Below are 24,760 nucleotides of genomic sequence, written 5' to 3' on the forward strand. Positions count from 1 at the left end.
TGTTCATTTACAAGTGTACCGGAAATACAATAATCCAGCGGTGAAGAAATATATACAAGTACTGTACACCGTCCCCAAAACAACAACAACAAAATAAATCAAAGATCTACCACCACATTATACAGATCCAGCAACATATACGGATAACAGCAACGGATAACAAACGATTTAACAATACAGCACAAAACAAGAAACAATGCGTACGTTTGATATGTTCACTCAAAAACAAGTGTTGCTTTAGATTTATTCTCACTGGGGAAATACAGCAAAAACACAATATTCTGAGTCTAAAATGTAAGTCATCCAATATTAACTTGTTTATTGAACTGTTGTATAACATCGATATTATATTTACACTCGTGCTGATATCCGGGAAACATACTCTTGCTCGTAGCTTCTTTATAAATATTAATACTTTGTAGAGCGTAAAGTCATTATAATAATGCATCATGCATCTTATTTAAAGATAAATATTTTGGGGAGCATTGAGAGATTATTTTGGTGACAATTTTACCTCAGTTTCTCGTTATTATTATTATTATTGCTTCTTGAGTTCTGACATTTGAATTGCTTTCCATTGATGGTAATATAGTTATTCTTATGCTAATAAATGAGTCACTACATAATACTATATCATGCAAAACATCTTAATAAAAATAAAAATATATTTTTTCCTTTTGATTTGGGGGTAAAATATAACTAATTCTTGTTTTGTTTTTTGAATACAAAATATTTAACAAAACAATTGGTAACACTATTTTAAGGTGACGTATTTACTACATAGTATTAACAGTAAATTATGCATAATTATAAGTAATTTACCCTAAACTAAACCCTAACCGTAACTCTATAGTAAGTAAGTACATGCTTAATTAATATTACTCAGTACTTATTTGAATAAGTGCAATGAATGTAATTACGGCATATATATAATTAAATATATAATTACACTGTAACAATGACACCTTAAAATAAAGTGTAACCCTTCATTTTAAGGTGTCATTGTTACAGTGTAATTATACATTTAAATGCTGAGTAATATTAATCAACTACATGTACTTACTATAGGGTTAGGGTTTGGTTGAGGGTTAGTTGCATGTAATTATGCATAATTTACTGTTATTACTACGGTAAGTAAATGTATCAAGGACACTAAAATAAGTGTTACCAAATAAATCTCATTTCATGCTAAATATGTCATGTTCGTGAGATTCCGGCCCATTAGAATACAGTAAGAACATGATCATGAGAGCTGATCCAGAGGCGGTGACCTGAGCACACGAACACTGACCTCGTACACGGCGAAAACCACCATGTTCACGGGAAACGCACGCAAGCAGTTTATTCCCAGACTCCTGAAGAAAACCCCGGAGCCCTCGTTCCTCAGGGTCTCTTTAATGCAGTGAACGAGTCCTCGATATCTCCTGTCCTGACGCACTCCGTCCAGCTGAAGACGAGCCTTAATCACGTCCATCGGCGTCCCGACAGACCAGCCGGCCATTCCTGCGACTCCACCGGACAACAGCACCACACTCCACTCTGACAACACAAACACAGAGACCAGATCAGACCAGACTAAACCAAATCAGACCAGACTAAACCAGATCAGACCAGACTAAACCAGATCAGACCAGACTATACCAGATCAGACCAGACTAAACCGATCAGACTAGACTAAACCAGATCAGACCAGACTAAACCAAATCAGACCAGACTAAACCAGATCAGACCAGACTAAACCAGATCTGACCAGACTAAACCAAATCAGACCAGACTAAACCAGATCTGACCAGACTAAACCGATCAGACTAGACTAAACCAGACCAGCCGGCCATTCCTGCGACTCCACCGGACAACTGCACCACACTCCACTCTGACAACACAAACACAGAGACCAGATCAGACCAGACTAAACCAGATCAGACCAGATCAGACCAGACTAAACCAGATCAGACCAGACTAAACCAAATCAGACCAGACTAAACCAGATCAGACCAGACTAAACCAGATCAGACCAGACTAAACCAGATCAGACCAGACTAAACCGATCAGACCAGACTAAACCAGATCAGACCAGACTAAACCAGATCAGACCAGACTAAACCGATCAGACCAGACTAAACCAGATCAGACCAGACTAAACCAGATCAGACCAGACTAAACCAGATCAGACCAGACTAAACCAGATCTGACCAGATCAGACTAAACCAAATCAGACCAGACTAAACCGATCAGACCAGACTAAACCAGATCAAACCAGATCAGACCAGACTAAACCAGATCAGACCAGACTAAACCAGATCTGACCAGATCAGACCAGACTAAACCAAATCAGACCAGACTAAACCGATCAGACTAGACTAAACCAGATCAGACAGACTAAACCAGATCAGACAGACTAAACCGATCAGACTAGACTAAACCAGATCAGACCAGACTAAACCAGATCAGTCCAGACTAAACCAGATCAGTCCAGACTAAACCAGACCAGCCAGCCATTCCTGCGACTCCACCAGACTCCACTCTGACAACACAAACACAGAGACCAGATCTGACCAGACTAAACCAGATCAGACCAGACTAAACCAGATCTGACCAGACTAAACCAGATCAGACCAGACTAAACCAGATCTGACCAGACTAAACCAGATCAGACTAGACTAAACCAGATCTGACCAGACTAAACCAGATCAGACCAGACTAAACCAGATCAGTCCAGACTAAACCAAACCAGCCAGCCATTCCTGCGACTCCACCAGACTCCACTCTGACAACACAAACACAGAGACCAGATCTGACCAGACTAAACCAGATCAGACTAGACCAGATCAGACCAGACTAAACCAGATCTGACCAGACTAAACCAGATCAGACTAGACTAAACCAGACCAGACCAGACTAAACCAGATCAGACTAGACTAAACCAGATCTGACCAGACTAAACCAGATCAGACTAGACTAATAAATTACACTTTACTGTATATTCACATAGACGACAGCTGATTTAAATTAGAATAATATTTCACTATTATAACTGTATTTTTGATCAAATTAATGCAGCTTTGGTGAGCAGAAGAGACTCTTTCAAACACATTAAAAATCTTACCGATCCAAAACTCTTGAACGGCAGTGTATAATGACAATGATTTAGTATTTAGGTTTTTTTCTAGACTGTAAGGTCACTCACTATATTTCATATTTCATATATTTCATAAAAATGCTAAAACTTTACCAGAAAATTATTTAATAATATCTACATATGTATCTGAATGCACACTGAAGTGAACTGGCTTTAGGACCCAGAGGAACAGCTCATTTGCTCCATATAGAGCTATAAGGCCATCTAGAGTCATGAAATATCATCTTATATTATTATTTTTCCACAAGAGGTCAGCAAAGGCTCCCGATGTAAGATATTTAGAGCTGAGTTAAAAGGAATATTCATGAAATTGTGAGTTATTTTAAATTTAAGATGAAAGAATGTGAGGAATGTGATTAAATTACTATTTATTTATTGCTCAAATCTAGTAATTTAAAGTTTAATAAAATAGAAAATAACAAAAAAAATCGCATTAAAAAATAGAAAAAATGTTATCAAATTGAAATAAAACAAGCTTTCTGGACAAAAAAAATGAAGTATAATTTCCGTGTTTCGCGAGGGAATGATGAGGGTTAAACGCCTGCACTCACCGGGCTCTCTCTGTCCCGCCGGCGTGAGTCGGGAGCACAGCGTGTCGTAGGTTAGGAAGTATGTGGCGAACGACGGGCCGTCTCTGAAGGCCAGAGGAAGAGCTCCTCTGTAAAGCCCTGAAACGCCCTCGTGTTTCGCGATGCTCAGCAAACAGTGCAGCGGCCCTCTGTACCGCGGTTTACCACTGCGCTTGCTCTCGGTCTGACACTGGAGACGCACTTTCACCAGATCGCCCGGCGACATCACAGAGATCTGAGGAAGAACCGAAGGTTGAAAAATCATCCACAACGCAACTGTAACATTGAGGAAACTACAGTCAAACCAACATTATTCAGACTCCTTCATCACATTATCACGGTTTATTCACTATAGTGGTGATACAATATGAGCAGAACTCAGAGTTATGAACTCAGTTGATATTTGACTGGTTTTGTCCGTCCTTCTGTTAGACTGTCTCACACATGAATTATGTTGAATATCTGTCAGCTGTTAAATTTAACTACACAATTAGATAATACCAGTTTAGCTCAACCAGTCACCAAGCAATGCTTCATTGTGTTCAGTCTGTGTGTAAAAAGAGCATTAGCAATTAAAGAAAACACACTTCAGCAAAACATGATCAGCTCAAAGTGTCCGAATCATTTCTGCTCCCAAATTTTTAATTAAAGGGGACATATCATGCTAAATCCACTTTTTTAGCCCTTAAATGCATTTTGTTGTATATTTGGAGTGTTTAGAAGAACAGAAAAGTTGAAATTATTCTCTTCAGGTGCTTCGTTGATATCTTTATATTCTGTTTTGGTCATATTTTTCAACCTGTTCCGATTTTTCTGTTATCTATGACGTTTTGTGAACTATTACGTCACAGTATTTGCAGCGGAACTGCCAAATAAGGACATTGACTTCCAGCCCAACACTTCCAGCAATCCGCCATTTTTATTTCTCGCTGCAATTTTGTAGTCCAAGCTAAAAGATGCAGAAGTTACGAGAGGGTAAGTTCAAATGTTCGGTTGTTGGATGTAGTAACCCACACGCTTCATTACACCGTCTAATGTAGATGAACTGCCGCGCTTGTGACAGGGCGCATGTTTAACTGAAGAACGAGCAGAGAGAGAGAGACCTGGTCGCGCGCACACACTCTCTCTCTCTCTCTTGGAAGACCAAAGTTTCATGTGTAAATACAGTAACACACCATTGCGATACATCCATATGAAGACGTTGTTCTGCAGGCTCGTCGTCTTCATTTTCATCTCGCTCCGGCTCCGACTCTGGCTCGAACATGTAAGGCTGGCTGGACAAGTCTTCCGTTGTTGACATTTTGTTAATAACGTGTGAATAAAAAGTTTCTGTGCCGCTAGATAATCTCTGCTATCAAACTACAAAAATGGCCGAACGGGGTGGAGTTGAACCGTGTCACCTCTGCATCCTGGAGAGGGGGCGGGGTATGAAGTGTCTCAATTGTATTTAAAGAGACCGCACCAAAACGAGTTGCTCTCAGACGCACATCAGAAAAGGGGTAGAAAAGGGGCCTGTGGAGCTATAATAATGAGGAATTCAGACCCAAGCATTGCAGTTCCACTTTATATAGACTACAAATGTATGATTTATATGTAAAAAGGAACGATTTAAAAGCATGATATGTCTCCTTTAATGTCACTGGTAGTCGCTGTATGAAGAATATTAGGGTGTAATATGTCACAGTTTACTTTATTTTGCTCTCCTCACTTACATTTATGAACTATAGTGTCCTGATCACACTAGTGAAAAACATCAGAAATTATATCTGGTGTCTGAATAATGTCTGGTTTAACTGTAGATTGTTAAATATAATACACAAAATTGAACAATACACTCATTGTTAACAGAATATAGAAGGAAAAAATCACTTTCAGAACGATTTTTTTCTCCAGCTGATGAACGATAAAAACATTGACAGCCAATCAGATTGATCCATCGACTTATTATAAACAGAACGATATGGTGTGAGTGCTAATATACTTGTTATAGTTATCTTTATTATAATTCTTGGAGTGAATGCGAGTAAGTTTTATTGCAAATCACGTTGTCACAGACATCTTAAGTTCATTAGGATGAGTTAAGCCTGTTCACACCAATAACTAAAACGTTTTAGTGTCCACACCAGCGCACAATATCATTCTGTTTATTATATTTGCGTGCTGCAGTTTTGTGAAACACAAAAAAAAAAATTTTTTTAAACAAATTTTACATTTGCTATGAAAAATAAAAGTTGTATATGATATATATATTTTCCAAAACACGTTTTACTCTAAAACCGTTTTAACTTTCCAGGAGATGAATTCTTGATATCAACAATTCAATTTCAACTAGTAAAACCTATAATTCTTGATATCAACAACTGAATTTCAACTATAAACTATAACTCTTGATATCTGTAAGTGTATTTTCACTAGTGCAATGTCACCATAGGCTGCCATTCAAATTCAGTTGTTGATATCAAGAATTACACTGTTACTAGTGCAAATGTCTGGTCTTGATATCAACAATTGAATTACTACTAACAATATTCAGTTTTGATATCAATAATTCCATTTTCACTAGTGACAGTGTTAATTTCTGATATCATGAATGTGATTGTTACTAGTAAAAAAGCCATTTTAGATATCTGAAAATATACTGATATCAGAAATACATTTTCGGATATAAAAAAAAAAACATTTTTACTAGTAACAATGTAATTATTGATATAAAAAATAAAGGTTTTTACAAGTAAGAATTGTATTTTTTGATATGTGAATTTCTCAATTCTTGATATCAACAATTGAATTTGAATGGCAGCCTATGGTGACATTTATGGCAAGCCGGTTTAGCTGTAATTGTACCCAGTGTTACTCGTCGTAATTGCATTCTTACTAGCAATTCCAATTAGAGAGCTCTACAAATGAATTTTTACTAGTCATATGTCTCCATTGACTTCCATTCATTTTTAATTACGGAGCTCTACAATTGAATTGTTTCTAGTAAGAATGGCAATTGCAGAGCTCTCTAATTCAATTACAGAGCTCTATAATTATACATATCTTTAATTCGTTTTTTTACTAGTAAAAAATCAATTAAAGAGCTCTCTAATTGGAATTCTTACTAGAAACAATTCAATTGTAGAGCTCCGTAATTAAAAATGAATGGAAGTCAATGGAGACATTATATGACTAGTAAAAATTCATTTGTAGAGCTCTCTAATTTAATTCTTACTAGTAAAAATGCAATTACGACGAGTAACGCTGGGTACAATTTAAGCTAAAACGGCTTGCCATAGACATTTCACTAGTGAAAATACAATTGCAGATATCAAGAATTATAGTTTTTACTAGTTGAAATTCAATTGTTGATATCAAAAATTAATCTCCTGGAAATAAATAAAAGTTAAAACGGCTTGCGAGGAGCACAAGTGTGACTATTGTTTTCAGGCCCATTAAACCTGTTCGAATCATTTATTTGTGTTCACAGCAAGTGCCGAAACCTTTACCATTCCGATGAAGTAAATAAAAAAGCTAATATTTGGTTGAACTAATAAAGCTAATATTTTGCTGAAATATTTGTTTGAACAGTGACGGCAGAGCGCGCCTGACCTGAGCCACTCCGCCCGCCAGGCCGGACAGGAAGATGTCCAGTTTGGAGTTGTGAGCGCCGACCCCGCGGAGCTGAGCGAAGCACTGGAGACAGTTCCGGTACGTGCCGAACACCACGGAGGAGGTCAAGGAGATCGTGGAGACGGGCAGAGCCATTCCCTTGAAGAAGCCGTGAACCTGGAGCAAACAAACCAGCGTTCAGGACAGAAACCTGCGTCTCTATTATTACAGGACTTCTACTCATAACTTCTGCATTCACTCATCATCATCATCATCATCATCATCAGACAAACTGTAGTCACTGTTGTGAAGCAACGTCTGCTGTTCATAAATGTGCTAGAAATAAAGTTACTCACTGATTACATGACAAATATTGTAGTTAGTAACTTAATCCAGATTACAGATTTAACCCTCTGGTACTGGTCAAAAATGAAAGATTTATTTACATGAAATTTTTATTTTATTGTATAGTTAATTTTTTTAGATAATGTTTTTTTATTTAATATTTTTGTATTTTTAGGGGATTTTATGGCACTAAATGATACTCATGCTGTAGTTATAATCCATTTATTCACAATCCTGAAAATGAACTTTCCAACAAACTGAATCTTGAATCTGTCGATCACAGACTGAAGTTTGGTCTCGTGTTAAAGGAAACACTCAGAGATTATTGATGAACTGGAAAAAGTTCAAAATTTACGTTTATTGTGATGAAAAATAAAAAATATAAATTTATTTGAAATATATATTTCAAATGTTGTATATGTGAAAAATGTATACGTTCATAAGCTTTACCAAGTTTCGTTTCATTACGATGAAGTGAAAAATTCTTTAAAAACTGAAAAGTGACTGAAGAGCACCAGATGGTTATAGTGATGTATTCTGAATACTTTTTGATTACTTTTGACCTAACTCATTTATGACTTAGATTTTAATGGGATTATTGTCACCCACATTTATACATTAAAACAAAGAAAATACATTTAAAAGGGTAAAAAGAAGAATTATGGGTAATACTCTAGTTTAGGGTCCAATTCTCATTATTTAACCAGTTGCTTACTAGCATGCTATTTATAATTTGCTTTTTTGAGCACATATTAATGCCTTATTCTGCATGATCATATACATCCCTTAATCCACCCATACCTAAACTATCTTAACTATTAATAGGCAGTAATTAAGAGTAATCAAAAGTCAGAGTTAAAAGAGAGAATCGGACCCTGTGACTGAATTTGGGAGAATCAATCCATTGTGTGAATAATATGCAATCATGAAATCCATACAAAAGCAACTGTAATCTGATTATGGGCATTTTAAAATGTAATATAATCTAATTACAAATTGTACATTTTTGGAATCTGATTACATGATCCAGGATACATGTTATCAGTCACTACCCAGCACTGGTTAACTACTGTAAAACCATAACAAGAAATGGTAACACTTTATTTTACAGTGTGCTTGTTACATATGTTACATGTACTTACCATAGTAATAACAGTAAATTATGCATAATTACATGCAACTAACCCTCAACCAAACCCTAACCCTACAGTAAGTGCATGTAGTTGATTAATATTACTCAGTACTTAAATATATAATTACACTGTAACACTGACACCTTAAAATAAAGTGTAACCCACAAATTTGTTACTTTAAATTTATAAAACAATATAGACATATTTTTTAAAAATCTAATAAAAAGACAAAAACAAAATGACTAAAATTCAAATTAAATGAATTCAGCAACAAAACAAAAACACCTACTATTATCTCAGAGATACTTTAATAACACGGCATCTACTGAGTGATGTTCAGAAGCTGCGTTACGCATTGAACACAAATGTCATTTCCTCACCCCTTCTTTTCTGACGGTCATCACGACACACTGCCAGACTCCGGTGAACTGTGCCTGGGTTTGGATCCGGACCTGTGCGGACGTCAAACACACACACACTCAGAGTCTGGAGGAGACGCTACAACAGCAAGTGTGCAAATCACTATCATTCATGTCTGCAGTTAAAGGCACAGTGTGTAAGTTTGGCCACTAGAGGTCGCTTGCATAACTTGATGCCGTGAATGAGCGAGGAATCATGGGACTTGAATATGAATGAGTCATGAATAAGCGAATGTATTATTAGCGTTACAGTGATATGAAGCAGAACTGTTTCATTACTCTTATAAACTGCAGATGCCGCTCCTTTCACTTTGTTGTTTATGCTTATTTCACGATTAAAGTTATGATTAACGTTCGCCTCCTTCTTCCCTGAACTTGAGCTTTGTTACGCTTATGTTTGATCGCTTAAATTCACATTATTTTATTTATTCTAATGAAACAGGCTGAATTACTGATTCATGTCACTTTGTTTGATAAATGTAAGTTGTTGGGTAACGCCGTTTCACTCCATCAGAAACATCAAGCTAAAAGTACATGTGAGTGTGTTGAAAGTTTTGTTATATCGTAACTTGTTGCACTAATCGATATTAGAATATCGTTTTAATAAAAGCTGGATGACTGTTGTTAAATGGCATGCAGTTCATTTTAAAACATTATATGGTGAGAAAACTCAGCATTAAAACGGCTGATTTCTGTGGATTGTTGGGAACGTTTGGGATAATGTACAGTAAATACACAACTCTACAAAATATATAACATTGTTCTAGTGGTTTTTGGATATTTTAATCCAGAAATCTTACATATTGTGCCTTTAAGAGTCAAACGTCACAGGTAATATGAGTTTACTTTGACAGTATCCAGTGGGAATCCGACCGCAACGCCACACGCTCCTGTAAAACAACAGCCAATCAAACGGGATCGTTCCGTCTCTCAAGAACAGTTTGTCTTGCATTATGTGATATTCATGCACTCGAGCACAACACATGCCAATATCATTTGTTTGTATGTTTAAGTTTCCAATAATTGAGATGCAGATCAAGGGGAGTTCTAGATATTCAGTATGTTCATATATTCATATATTTATATTCATATCTATGTTTGAGAGGAGCTGCTGAAAATAAGTTTTAAACGATGTTTCCCAATCCTGTTCAACATGTTCAAACTCTTTATAAACCAACACCAGATTCAGCTCTTCAGATCATTAGAGGAATAAGACTTGAAATGAACGGGTTAAAGAAGGAAGACGCCCAAAATGTTTAAAGTCCCCCTGTGGTGAAATCCAGTTTTTAATGTTGTATATATGTCTATATGTTTTTAATCTGCTTTAAGACAAACCATGTGCAAATTCATACTGGTGTTTCGCTGGTGTTTCTGATGTCGCTGGTGTTTCTGACGTCACAAACTACCTTGTAACCAATCAGATCAACGTGTGATCGTCAACCAGTGGATCTCTGAGCTGAGTGAGTGAGTGGAGGCGGGGCTCATTTGCATATTCATAGAACCGTGCATACTAAATGAGGCAAGGGTGTCGAGTTACATTCAAGCTAAATTTTCATTCAATGTAATTTTGGTGATCAAAGATGGTTAAAAGGGGTTAAAGTTAATGACTACAGGAGGACTTTAATACAGTTTGACTCCAGGAACAGAAATGGGAACGTCTGTCTCTAAACACTAGGGCTGTCAAACGATTAATCACGATTAATCGCATCCAAAATAGTTTGTTTTTACATAATATATGTGTGTGTACGGTGTATAATTATTTTCTATATATAAATACACACACATGCATGTATATATTTAAGAAATATTTGCATGTATATACTGTGTATATATATTTATATTATATATAAATATTTTATATATAAATAACACATTTTTCTTAAATATATATGCATGTGTGTGTATTTATATATAGAAAATAATTATACGCCATACACACACATATATTATGTAAACACAAACTTTTATTTTGGATGCGATTAATCGTGATTAATCGTTTGACAGCCCTACTAAACACTAGTGCTAATTGAGGATTTTGACATAAAGCATTTAATATATTATATCATATTTATGCCTTCATCTGTTTTATATCATTTTTTATACATACATAAGTGAATAATGGTGTAAATTACCTCTATACTCCCTCCATGGGCTTCTATATAGAACTTTATGGGCTCTTGACTCAATTTTAACCCCTTAACTGTGATTTTAGAGCATCGATGTGAAAATGCACTATATAAAACACTTCAAAAAGTGAAAGTGTAACAAAGTTATACAAGTTCTTTAAGTGTTGTTCACGTGATCTCCTGTGCCAATAAAAGTTGTGCTTTATTCAACATGATGATTGTGTCTAATGAAGACGTGACGTTGTAAATATATATATATATATATATCAGTGTGTGTTGTGTTGGCAGTTCTTAGACATGCGTGTAGTGATGTTGTAATAATAGATTCCCTATTTCGCAGGCATTAAAGCCAAATGAGTAGCCAAACTATTGAGATAAGAATAGTTTCACTAGTTTTAACTCTTTCATTGCTGAATGTAAATATTGCATCCATGAAATGGTTAAATTGAGGCACTTTATGTGTAATGAAACTCTCCAATATCTATTTCCAATGGTGCGTTTTTATTAATTCATCAATACTTTGGGATCTTAAATTCTCTGCTACGTCACGCATTGCTATTTTTTGTCTCTTGTCGTATTATTATTTTTTTCCAATTAACTTTTACATGTTTTTATTCTCTCTCTCTCTCTCATGGAACATACTAATAAAATATAGGCTATTATCCATTGCTTTTAGGCAACACAAAGTTGTTTAAGTTGTTTTTAGGCAACACTAAGTTGTAACAAAACACCGATACCCAGGCCAGAGCATTTAACTTATCTTCTCTCAATGCAAATCACCATTTCTAATACATAACTGAGAATTTAACCAGATTAACTGACAAACAACAGTCTTTAGACTATATCCAGCCTAACTTACCTCCCACTGATCCTGCAAGGAAGTCGGCGAAATGCATCGTTGAATCTGCTTTACCTGCCTATGACATGTTTGCTGCTTCTGTCCTGGAGAATAATTGTGTAATGCCACTGACACATGTAAAGGTCGCGGATCTGCGCAGTCTCCATCAGTCCTTCTGTAACAGCGCGCATCTCACGTGGTTCCGCCGACTGATGCTCAGCTTCTGCGTGCATGTTCTCATTTAACAGCAATAACGAGAAACTTGCTTTTTATTGACGGTGGTGCATGTTTAATACGCGATGTCTGTTTTATCCTTCAACTTTATTTGACTTTACAACTCGTCATTTTGTTATTTCTATATCATGTGAGCTCATTTCCATTACAGGTAATAAGTTGCATTGTTGTGCATTTGATGAATAAACCTTTACTTAATTAGTTCGAATTGATTCCAGACAGAGTGCGTTTATTCGTACACGCATTGCACCATTCGCTTTTATAAGACATAAACACATGCTGATGCAACGCGGAAGAGAAATTACGAGTCTAATGAATCTTTTTGACCTGATTCCTTTCGAAAGATTCTGTTGAATCGATTCGCAAAGTTTTCGCACGAAGTGCGCAAGCTAATAGACGAATTACAATCTAAAAAAATATAGCGACAACAGCAGGATTATACCACATATTTATTTATCTTAAAAAAGGAAACATTTTGTTGCGTAAAAACCTAATCAGTCGAGCAATTCATTGAAATGAACCATCCGAACGAACTGATTCCCAAAACGCTAGCGCTGCTACGGCGAAGGCGAGCTCGTGAATATTAATTAGGCAACTTCCTGTGGCGAAGGATTGGCCACTGAATATTAAAAACCTAGCGATGACGTACTTGTTAACCATCCAATAGAAACGAATTGACTTGTGAACGTTAGCAACACGCCTTCGCCCCAGTAAAGCACCCGGAACAGCGAGTCACCGACGAGAGAAAGAGGAATCCTTGTTTAAATCCGCGGGTCGCGATTGGGCGCGCGCTCACACACCTCCTGCATCCAGCAGAAGCCCGGACGCAAATAGCCAGAGAACCCAGCAGGCTGTGGTCAAGCGAGCAGGTGAAATTTTCCACTACGACCTGATTAGTGACTTCGAGTTTGCGCAGAGCTCGTGCACGACAGCGAGTTTCTGCGACTCTTCCCACAGGACAGGCCCGAGCACAGCTTCCCCTGCCCAGTATCTCCGAGCTCGTCTGAGGGAAGGCTTCTGTCGGCTTGACGCAGTGATGGACTTCCTTGCTGGCTGTTTGGGAGGTAAGATGCATCACTACTAGTACAGTATACAGTAGAGTACAGTGCATCCACGTCATGTCTGCTGTGTGAATCAGTAGATTAAGACTCGGTTAAGCTCGTTATTAACACGTCCTGGTCCTGGTCCTGGTCCTGTGCGGGAGGGGTTGTGGCCGGCAGATCGATGGGCCACAAGTGTCACACACACTTGTAATCAGATCCGGACATTCATAGAGTTTAAGTGCAGTAATTAATCATGCATGTGTATAAAGTTTATTTTGAACTTCAGTGATGTCATATCCACGGATCGATATCTTCACACATGCTGAATTATTTGTAGTGGAACTTGAAGCCACGTCAAGCAGGACACGTGATAGAGTGGAGTTTATGTTTATTGGATTTCTGAAATGCCTAGAATTAAGATCTATGTAATGTGCTAAAGAGCTAATATAACTGAAGAATTCATATTCTGTGATCTATTACTTTATTATTCTAAATGTTTGTTTATATATATATATATATATATATATATATATATATATATATATATAATTAGTATTGAGCGATACTTTGTGTTGAAGTAGTTGATGTCACGTGATGGAATTCTGCTTTGCTTCATTCGAAGGAATGGAATGTTACATTGTGACTGATTGATTGTGACGTTCTAAATTTGGTTACAATGTAAACGTTCTCCTGCGAGCTGGAAAGACTCTAAAGGCTGTTTACATTTAAATCTTATAAGATGATATATCACGTGTAATGTAATGTAGAGTATATCTAGCTGAACGAACATACACAAATTCAAGGAATGTGTTTCATTTGCTCGAGATTTGGTCTTTTATTATTTATTAACATCCATTATAAATGTATCATAAAGCGTTTAACTGGAAAGATTCCTGTGATCAGACACACATCTGAATATTGGGTCAGGAGTGTGTGTGCTGGTCAGACACATTCAGATTCGCACTGACTGATTGTCTGAATATGGCATAGTCAAAGCTTATGATTGATTTTTAAATGAATATGTAACCTACAAGCCTCCTTGAAGTCCGTCTATTCTCTTGTGCAAATAACAGACATGCTTGAAGTGCTGTGAAATGTGTTTCCCGGAAGATCCCAGAATAACCCCCTCCCCACGGCCTGTCCATGTCCCGTAAAAACTCCAGGCACACACACACCCCTGCGCGAGCCAATCCAGCGACGGGACGGGGGCTGCGCCTTCATATCGGCTCGTGTTTCATATTACAGACGCGAAGATGAAGTGCTTCATAAATGTTGGAACACATTATGGAGGATCAGCCAGCGAGCAACAGCCGTCATCTCACCGTCTATGTTAAAGGGGTCATATAATGCCATTTTTGTACAAGCTAATATGGTTCTTTAGGGTCTAAATTAAAAGTTTGTAATATACTTTAATTAAAAATTCTCATTAGTATTGTAAGAAAACACTCATTTTACCTGGTCAAAAACAGCTCTGTTTTCAGCACGCCGCTTCAGTGCATGTGTCTTTAAATGATAATGAGCTTTGCTGACTCCGCCCCTCTGTTCTGTGCACCGTTTATAACACAATAACCATAGCACGTTGTTAATTATAAACGTGGTATTATGAATTATATTGAGAACGTCGTACATAGAAAACCAGCTTTATACTGACCCTCGTGTGTAAAGCAGTCTGGAGAGAAATGATTCACGCAAACATGAAAGCATTGACGTTGATCATGGGGAATATTCCCTTCGAGAACAAACTCAGCCACTGTGTCTTCAGCGGTTCGGATTTAGGAGCATCAACATGATGCTGTTCCTTATTACACCCAAGAGCAGAACACCACACTCGCTTAGAGCCATTCTGCTCATACACAGTGCTCCAGCATCAACAATGACGGACTATGATTGACAGCTCGCTCACGAGCGAGGGCGGGTCTGTGTTGAAACGCTGCTGTCAATCAACAATCGTGGGAGGGGCGTCGATTTTGTGACGTCACACGGTCGAACAGCTTGATTAGAGACGGGGGAAAACATATAAGAAGATAAAAAAAAAACACTGGATGGATTTTTATCATTTTATGATGGTTGTGTACAGGCACTGCCAACACACACTTCAGTACAATCAACTTGTAAAAGTGCATGTACCATTATATGACCCCTTTAACTATAGACCCGATATAGTCCGGCTATGAGTAACACACTTCTAGTCAAAATAACCTTGAACCTTGTTTTTTTGGCCAAATGAAGGAATTAAAGATAGACATACAGTAAATACGAGTATTGTCCTTGTTTTGGTTTGATTATCATTACCAGTGTTTATACTAAAATACTTCCTTAACAGGAATTCAGCCATAATTTCACTATTACACACTTTCCAGCCGCATTCTTTAACACTTCAGAGCAACATAATGTGCAGGTTAGCAAAGATTTTAATATATATATTATTTGTATGTTTTTATGCATTTATATATATATAAATACGTTAGATTATAATTCTCATATATATATGTATATGAGAAATCTAATTTAAAAAAATATAATCTAATTTTATGTAATTAAAAAAAATATATAAAAAAAGTTTTATATATATATATATATATATATATATATATATATACAATTATTTCTCATATATAACTATTTATATATAAATGCATACATGCACACATATAATACAAATAAAATCTATTTAAACAAAGCACGTTTTCCAGTTTTTTTCTCAATTTAATGCTTTATTTAATCTTTTTTTATGTGCACCAGTATAACAATATGCAATAATAAACAGCTATTTACCTGCACATATTTAAATATATTTTTAACATAAAATATTCCATGCACACAGAGACTTTCATGAACATTTTTAAGTGATGACGCAAATTGATTTGTTTGTGTGTGCATTTTTAAGTGATGATGTAAATCTCCCAGCGCTGCTCTTTGCATACATCTTTAGTTAGTTACGCAGCATCAGTAACCCTGATGAGTGAGTGTGTAGTGAATGCTGCGTGGTGATTGGTCAGGCCTGGCCGACGCCTTTGGTCTTCAGTGTGTCTGTGTGTTCGGTCATGTGACCATCACTGGTCCTCATGCCAGGCTCAGGATATAACCACTCATATCGTCTGAGTAACAGGAACCTCGTGTGAGATTTCCAGTCCAAGTGTTGTTGAAATAAAACCCTGACTCTGTTGTGCACAGCTGTACTTATGACTGTGAGTCTAGATATTAATCACATCCAGAATTAAAGTTTGTGTTTACATAATATATACGTGTGTACTGTGTATAATCATTTTGTATATAAAAATACACACATATACATGTATATATTTAAGAAATAGTTGCATGTGTTACTGTATATATATATGAATACATCATTTATATTATATATAAATATAAATATTTTATATTAAATACATTTTTCTTAAATATATACATGTATATGTGTGTATTTTTATATACAAAATAATTCTACACACGTATATATTATGTAAACACAAACTTTAATTCTGGATGTGATTAATCGTTGTCTAGCACTAATTGCTTCATAATACTGTGCTATAAATACTCAGTGTTTTGTCACGAATGTTCTAACGTCCTGTTCTTGTTTGCGCTCAGGAGCCGCTGGCGTTCTCGTCGGACATCCTTTCGACACGGTGAAGGTACGTCATGTTCACCTGTCCGTCACCTGAACCTGCTGTTGATTTCTCCTCAGAGCATTGCTATTTCTGGCGAGGTTGAACGGCGCGAGGTTGTTGTCTGTCGTGACACTTTACTCCCATCATATCCGTTTCATGCTGAACCCTGTGACTTAAAAATCACTTCTGTCGCTAAATAAATCATATTGTGAAAGCACATCATACCAGTTGTGTACAGTTAATACTAGAGCTACTGACTAAAAATATTGATGCTGCTAACTTAGGGATGAAATGTTGTGAAATGTGAATTGCCTAGTTTATGTTGAATAATAATAAATCAAAAAAAAAAAAAAAAAAAAATTTTTTTTGTTAATTATTATTCAACATATAACAAGTATTATATTAGTATTTTATATTTGTATAAATATATAGTAATTTGTATACATGTATAAATGAATATTAGTTTTATATATATATATATATATATATATTTATTTATTTATTTTTTATTTATATAATTATTGAGAGCCTTATTATAAAAACTAAAGTCTCACCATATCCCAAAGACAATTATTATGATCTCATTATACTTTTATGAAGCCGATATGACAGACTTGCGCTGCTCATGTTTTTCCTTTTTTGAAGTGAGTCGTTATTTATTGGCTTTAATATATCAGCTGATAACTATGACATTACATTTATATATTTATATATGTATAAAAATATATATATATTTATATAAATATACTGTAAGTATAAATGTGTGTGTGTGTATATATATATATATATATATAATATGAATAAATATATTTTTGTATATATATATATGTATATGAATAAATATATTTTTATATTTATATATTTATATATATTTATAATTTATATAAATGTATTTATTTATATAAATAAATGAAATATTTTATTCAATATTATAAATTATTATATATTTTTCAAAATATTTTGGTTCAACTGTTCATTTAATGCATTATATCTAATGCAAATGCATGTTGTTTTTTAAATTTTGATTATACAATATATAATATTGTTTTGATGCTTCTTTCTTATTTTTTATTTACTGTCTTTTACTGGTCTTGAATATTCAGGCCCTTCTTGTAAAAAACCTTCACGGCAGAACTGAAGATAATAAGTGAATGATTACATTGTTTTTTAATAGGTCGTAATGTGTAGCATATAACCTTTTTTACAGGTTTATACATTGTTATATTCATTTGTATCCAGTGAGTTTGTTGTAGGATTTCTTCTTACAGTTTAAACCTCCAGCTTTTCCTTCATCCAGCCGTGGTCTTGGTCTGTTGTCAGAGTTAGATCAGCAGTACGGTTGGGTTTGTTGTAAGCAGACTGTGTGTGTCCTGTAGGTCCGACTGCAGGTCCAGAGTGTGGACAAACCTCTCTACCGGGGAACCTTCCACTGTTTCCAGTCCATCATACGGCAAGAGTCCGTGAGTGCACACTTCATGTTCTTCTCTTTACATGCGTGTTTATGTGTTCAACACTGAGCTGAAGAACAACACAATCAGTCTCATAGGATCTCAGGATTACTTTCCTGTTTATTACTGTGAAGCTGCTTTGAAACCATTTTTACTGTATAAAGCACTAAATGTGACCATAAGGCATATATATTAAAGGGATAGTTCACCCAAAAATGAAAATTCTGTCATCATTTACTCACCCTCAAGTTGTTTCAAACCTGTAAAAATTTATTTTTTCTGCTGAACACAAAAGAAGATATTTTGAAAAATGTCTGTGACCAGACAGTTGATGGACCCCATTGACTTCCATAGTAGGAAATAAAAATACTATGGAAGTCAATGGGGTCCATCAACTGTCTGGTATAATATATATATTATATATATATATATAAATAATCACACAAAAAAGCTTGGGGTCAGAAATTTTTTTTTTTAAGAAATTATTATTTTTATTCAAAAAGGATGCATTAAATTGATCAAAAGTGACAGTAAAATGTATGCAATGTTCCCACAAAAAACATATGAAGCAGCACAACTGCTTTCAACACTGATAATAATCATAAATGTTTCTTGATCATCAGATCATCATATTAGAGTGATTTCTGAAGGATCATGTGACACTGAAGACTGGAGTAATGATGCTGAACATTCAGCTTTGATCACAGGAATAAATTACACTTTACTGTATATTCACATAGACAACAGATGATTTACATTAGAATAATATTTCACTTTTTTTAAGTAAAATTTGACTTTTTTCACTTTTAATATTTCAAAATTTTTAAGGAATTATTCATCATATCAGAGTAAAATAAGAAGCTCCATATTACTAACTTCTTCCCCTGTTCACTTGTTGACACCGAAACCCAGATCTGTGTCACGGATGTGAGAGAATCTCCAAATCTAGGCCACATTCTTCTGCGGTGGAGCTCAGCCTTTGACACTCACCTTTATTCCGTGGTCAGCGGTCTCAGAGCGGCTTCACAGTAATCGACAGGGGAATAACACAATCAGTGATTCAGACTTCACAAGACTATATGGAGTAATTAAAATTCTGCTGTATAGCAGCTCTAAGAAGACAATGGTGTCGTTGTTGAGCTCCACAGAAAGCGTAGTGTCGGCCCAGATCCGGTGTTCTTACTAAGCATTGTCTTGTTTTCAGTCCAAATATCTAAAAATTCTTAAATCAAGATGCGTGTACTAGATGAGTAAAATGCCACGAGATATTATGTTTTGTTTTCTGGGGGAAGAAGATTTTTTCTTAAAACACATAATTATCTGCCAGTGTGGTAAGAGAAATAATCTTTACCCATTATCATTATTTTTCTGACTCCATTGGCAGATCATTTTGCATGTTTTAAGAAAAAACTCTCTTCATTTAGATTTTTCCCCCAGAAAACAACATAATATCTTATGGCATTTTACTCATTCCTCTCAGTCCTGGAAAACCCTTGAAAACAGACATATTTATGAAGAAGTGCTTCAAAAGTGCTTGAATTATTGAAAGACAATATATGGGAAATTTATTTAAAATTTTATTAATAAAACAATCTTTTCACACAAAGTTAACGCTGCAGCCCGTCTGATATAGAGGCGTTTCTCATGGCTATGAGTGTGATATTGCTCATAAATATCCAAGTGTTCATTCTTCAGCTCAATTATATATTCATGGAAATAATTCAGTTTGAATAAGGAAGGTCAAAGTTACCGCAGTCATTGCATGTGCTGCACTTTATTTTGTAAAATTTTGTTTTTATTAGTTTATTTTTAGTTTTAGAATTTAAAAGATAATAAAGAAAGATATTGTTTGATAAATGAGATCTTTGATTGTAGTCCTTGGAGAAAAATTCATTTTACAGTCTCTGCACGAATCCTGTGTCTGAGCAGTTTAGTTGAGTGTGAAGTGTGATTCAGCAGCTCTACAATAGAGTCGTTATTCAGATGGACTCCATGTTGATTCAGTTCAGTTCAAATAGCAAATCCGCCACGGCGCGAGCGCAACTGGCTTTTAAAGGGAGTGGGAGATGAGACACCCAAAACACACCCGTTACTCATTAAGAGAATAGAGTTAAAACACACCCATGACGCAATAAGAGAATAGAGTTAAAACACACCCGTTACTCATTAAGAGAATAGAGTTAAAACACACCCATGACGCATTAAGAGAATAGAGTTAAAACACACCCGTTACTCATTAAGAGAATAGAGTTAAAACACACCCGTTACTCATTAAGAGAATAGAGTTAAAACACACCCATGACGCATTAAGAGAATAGAGTTAAAACACACCCGTTACTCATTAAGAGAATAGAGTTAAAACACACCCATTACTCATTAAGAGAATAGAGATAAAACACACCCATTACTCATTAAGAGAATAGAGTTAAAACACACCCATGACGCATTAAGAGAATAGAGTTAAAACACACCCGTTACTCATTAAGAGAATAGAGTTAAAACACACCCATGACGCATTAAGAGAATAGAGTTAAAACACACCCGTTACTCATTAAGAGAATAGAGTTAAAACACACCCATTACTCATTAAGAGAATAGAGATAAAACACACCCATTACTCATTAAGAGAATAGAGTTAAAACACACCCATGACGCATTAAGAGAATAGAGTTAAAACACACCCGTTACTCATTAAGAGAATAGAGTTAAAACACACCCATGACGCATTAAGAGAATAGAGTTAAAACACACCCGTTACTCATTAAGAGAATAGAGTTAAAACACACCCATGACGCATTAAGAGAATAGAGTTAAAACACACCCGTTACTCATTAAGAGAATAGAGTTAAAACACACCCGTTACTCATTAAGAGAATAGAGTTAAAACACACCCGTTACTCATTAAGAGAATAGAGTTAAAACACACCCGTTACTCATTAAGAGAATAGAGTTAAAACACACCCATGACGCATTAAGAGAATAGAGTTAAAACACACCCATGACGCATTAAGAGAATAGAGTTAAAACACACCCGTTACTCATTAAGAGAATAGTTAAAACACACCCATTACTCATTAAGAGAATAGAGATAAAACACACCCATTACTCATTAAGAGAATAGAGTTAAAACACACCCGTTACTCATTAAGAGAATAGAGTTAAAACACACCCGTTACTCATTTTAAGAGAATAGAGTTAAAACACACCCGTTACTCATTAAGAGAATAGAGATAAAACACACCCATTACTCATTAAGAGAATAGAGTTAAAACACACCCATGACTCATTAAGAGAATAGAGATAAAACACACCCATGACTCATTAAGAGAATAGAGTTAAAACACACCCGTTACTCATTAAGAGAATAGAGTTAAAACACACCCATGACGCATTAAGAGAATAGAGTTAAAACACACCCGTTACTCATTAAGAGAATAGAGTTAAAACACACCCGTTACTCATTAAGAGAATAGAGTTAAAACACACCCGTTACTCATTAAGAGAATAGAGTTAAAACACACCCATGACTCATTAAGAGAATATGGTTGACCCTTTTAGATCATGCGCCGGGAGCACCGACCATTTTTCCCGTCGTTAAACTAGCAAAAGTGAATTCGGACTAAGTGCACTTGCGCTTTACACCATGTGCTTAGATCGTTAAAATAGGGCCAAATGTATTGCCTTTAGAATTCGAATATAATTAGAATTTTGCTAATATTTAAGAAAGAAATTCGAATTTAGCTTTTCAGCCATTTTGACAGCCCTACTAAGCAGTTTAGTTGAGTGTGAAGTGTGATTCAGCAGCTCTACAATAGAGTCGTTATTCAGATGGACTCCATGTTGATTCACCGAAGACCATTTTTTGACCCATGATAAACTCTGCTTTACCTCTGCACAGATAAAACGTTGTCAAAATAATTCCAGTTCAAATGGCTACGCGAAGCGATAAATAATTCTGTATTATACATTTTTAAGGCCAAACAAGTAATTTGATAAGGTCAATTTATAAAGAAAGACTTCACGCCTGTGCACATATATAATCAAACGCGCATATCTATAGACTAAACACGTCTTGCGTATGTGCACGCCGTCAGCGTTTCCACATATTCACGTTTTTTTTAAGTTTACACGAAGATAAACTTTTTTTTTCAAGGTTTGCGTTCTCGAGCCACAGGCTCTGTTGTTGTGTGTTAGCAAGTTAATAACTAATGATCTTCGCAACGGAAGTTAACTTTATCTGGACAATAACTTTATTCTAGATCTGCTGTAAAGCCTAAACACTCTCTGTCACTGTAATCTCCTGTTATCACTGTATCAACAGTCTATATTGTTAAAGCGCTGTATAAATGAAGTGACTTGACTTCAGTTCAATCTCATTATACTCCACCTTTTCCGCAGATGTCTGGCCTTTATAAAGGCATTGGTTCGCCCATGATGGGTCTGACCTTCATCAACGCCATCGTCTTCGGCGTGCAGGGCAACGCCATGCGCCGGCTGGGCGAAGATACGCCCTTGAACCAGTTCCTGGCCGGAGCGGCGGCCGGCACCATCCAGTGCGTGATCTGCTGCCCGATGGAGCTGGCCAAAACCCGGATGCAGATGCAAGGAACGGGCGAGAAGAAGTCATCCTCACGGAAAGTGTATAAAAACTCTTTGGATTGCTTGGCTCGCATCTACCAGCGCGAGGGAATACGTGGCGTCAACAGAGGAATGGTCACGACGCTAATCCGGGAGACGCCAGGATTCGGCGTTTACTTCCTAGCGTACGACCTCCTGACGCGCTCGCTTGGTTGCGAACCGGAGGATCCGTACATGATTCCCAAACTCCTGTTCGCCGGCGGGATGTCGGGAATCGCGTCTTGGCTGTCCACGTATCCCGTTGATGTGATTAAATCCCGACTCCAGGCGGACGGAGTCGGTGGGAAGTACCAGTACAGCAGCATTATGGACTGCACGAGGAAGAGCATCCAGCGTGAAGGCTGGCGAGTTTTTACTCGTGGACTTACTTCCACTCTCCTCCGGGCTTTCCCGGTCAACGCAGCAACGTTCGCCACGGTCACCCTCTTCCTTTTGTACGTACGCTCGGACGAAGCTCCTAAAGATTGCGAAGCGGCTCCTCTCCACGCGCCGATGCAAACGCAAACGCAGCCGTCCAGTCTGTGAGTAACTTCTGTGAGTAACTCATCTTTGACTTAGTTTTGAAGGATAGCACTTCTTGAATCATGGCTGTTACTAATCAAACAGGTTGCCACTGTCTGTCCACGTAAATGCAGTCGCACAACCCTGTACAATAACTTGAGATCTGCATTTTGTAAATATATTTTTTTATATGTTTAATAACCGGTCCCTGTTTCTGCCTTACGAGAGCCGCTGAAAGTAAGAATCCGACGTCTGAAAGTAAGAATTGGCGTCTTGAGATAATCAACAGCCGTCACTGTTGGCACCTTTGGGTTTTACTGGGCAGAACTAGAAAAACTTGCTTTGGATTTGGTATTTTTTGCTGCGTTGAAGAGAAACGAGTGTCTAAACAAATTCCTCTTCGTTAACTTTAGTCTGAACGGACCGCATTCTTAAATCCATGTGAATGAATGCAAGACTGTAATGTAATAGTGTAATAGGTCATTTGGTGTTTTCCCGAAATGATTTTATTTGGTTGACTTTCATCTCATTGTGCTCTCAACCCCACCTAGACATTGACAGATGTGATTCTGGCACTGGGGAATTTAGTCTTTGTTATTATGTTTTTATTCTCCTTTTGGTTGAAGCTGCTGGTGAAATTGCCTGAAAGGTTGCGATATCTTGGCCCAGTGTTAAACTGATCTCATCTTGTGCAATGAATATGGTAGACAATTATGTTTGCTAATATTTCCCAAAGGTTTTTCTTGTCTACTTGAATTGTATTGGCTTAAATAAAACCTAATTTGGTTTAAAAGGAAAAAGAAAAAGAAAGAACTAAAGGTTTTTGTCCGCTGTCCACCTCAATGCAAGGACTTCCCTTGTCCATGTGTCTCCTGAACAAAGTTTGTGATGTATGATCTTCAAAATGAATGCAATATTTGCATGTTTTCTGTAACTTATTAAAGTGTTGGGATATCTGGCCCAGTGTAACCATCTATACTGCTAATAGAATGAAAAACAAACTGCTGTGTTTAAGTCAAGTCTTTTGATTGATGGAAGCATGTCGGTTGTCTCTGATTTATACTGTAAATCAATATATATTTTATGTTTGTGTGTATATATATATATATATATATATATATATAT

At 36.3% G+C, this 24,760-nt stretch overlaps 2 protein-coding genes across 3 annotated transcripts in view; one reads left to right on the forward strand and one right to left on the reverse strand.

Annotated features, from left to right (window-relative positions):
* Window positions 1–12,319, reverse strand: part of slc25a47a (solute carrier family 25 member 47a) — a 13,555-nt gene extending 1,236 nt beyond the window's left edge. The window contains exons 1-7 of one of the 2 annotated variants that reach the window (XR_013822927.1): window positions 12,182–12,319; window positions 10,043–10,086; window positions 9,158–9,229; window positions 7,300–7,476; window positions 3,691–3,943; window positions 1,054–1,539; window positions 1–950 (exon numbers count right to left, since the gene is read on the reverse strand). The exon at window positions 1–950 is cut by the window's left edge and continues 1,236 nt beyond it. Coding sequence is in view for 1 of the 2 variants with exons in the window: in XM_079888250.1 (XP_079744376.1) it covers window positions 1,244–1,539; window positions 3,691–3,943; window positions 7,300–7,476; window positions 9,158–9,229; window positions 10,043–10,086; window positions 12,182–12,218 (879 nt within the window). In the remaining variant the exon portion in view is untranslated. Of the gene's footprint in view, window positions 1,540–3,690; window positions 3,944–7,299; window positions 7,477–9,157; window positions 9,230–10,042; window positions 10,087–12,181 lie in introns of both variants that reach the window. The other variant, XM_079888250.1, reaches the window with a different exon arrangement.
* A 1,015-nt stretch (window positions 12,320–13,334) lies between these two features.
* slc25a29 (solute carrier family 25 member 29) lies at window positions 13,335–24,726 on the forward strand. Its single transcript, XM_079888249.1, has 4 exons — window positions 13,335–13,458; window positions 17,029–17,072; window positions 18,425–18,508; window positions 22,895–24,726. The coding sequence occupies exons 1-4, from the start codon at window positions 13,431–13,433 to the stop codon at window positions 23,657–23,659; spliced, it is 921 nt and encodes a 306-aa protein (XP_079744375.1). The 5' UTR covers window positions 13,335–13,430; the 3' UTR covers window positions 23,660–24,726.
* The last annotated feature ends 34 nt before the right edge of the window (window positions 24,727–24,760 follow it).

Source organism: Squalius cephalus, assembly GCF_949319135.1.
Source record: "Squalius cephalus genome assembly, chromosome: 12".
Classification (NCBI taxonomy): domain Eukaryota; kingdom Metazoa; phylum Chordata; class Actinopteri; order Cypriniformes; family Leuciscidae; genus Squalius; species Squalius cephalus.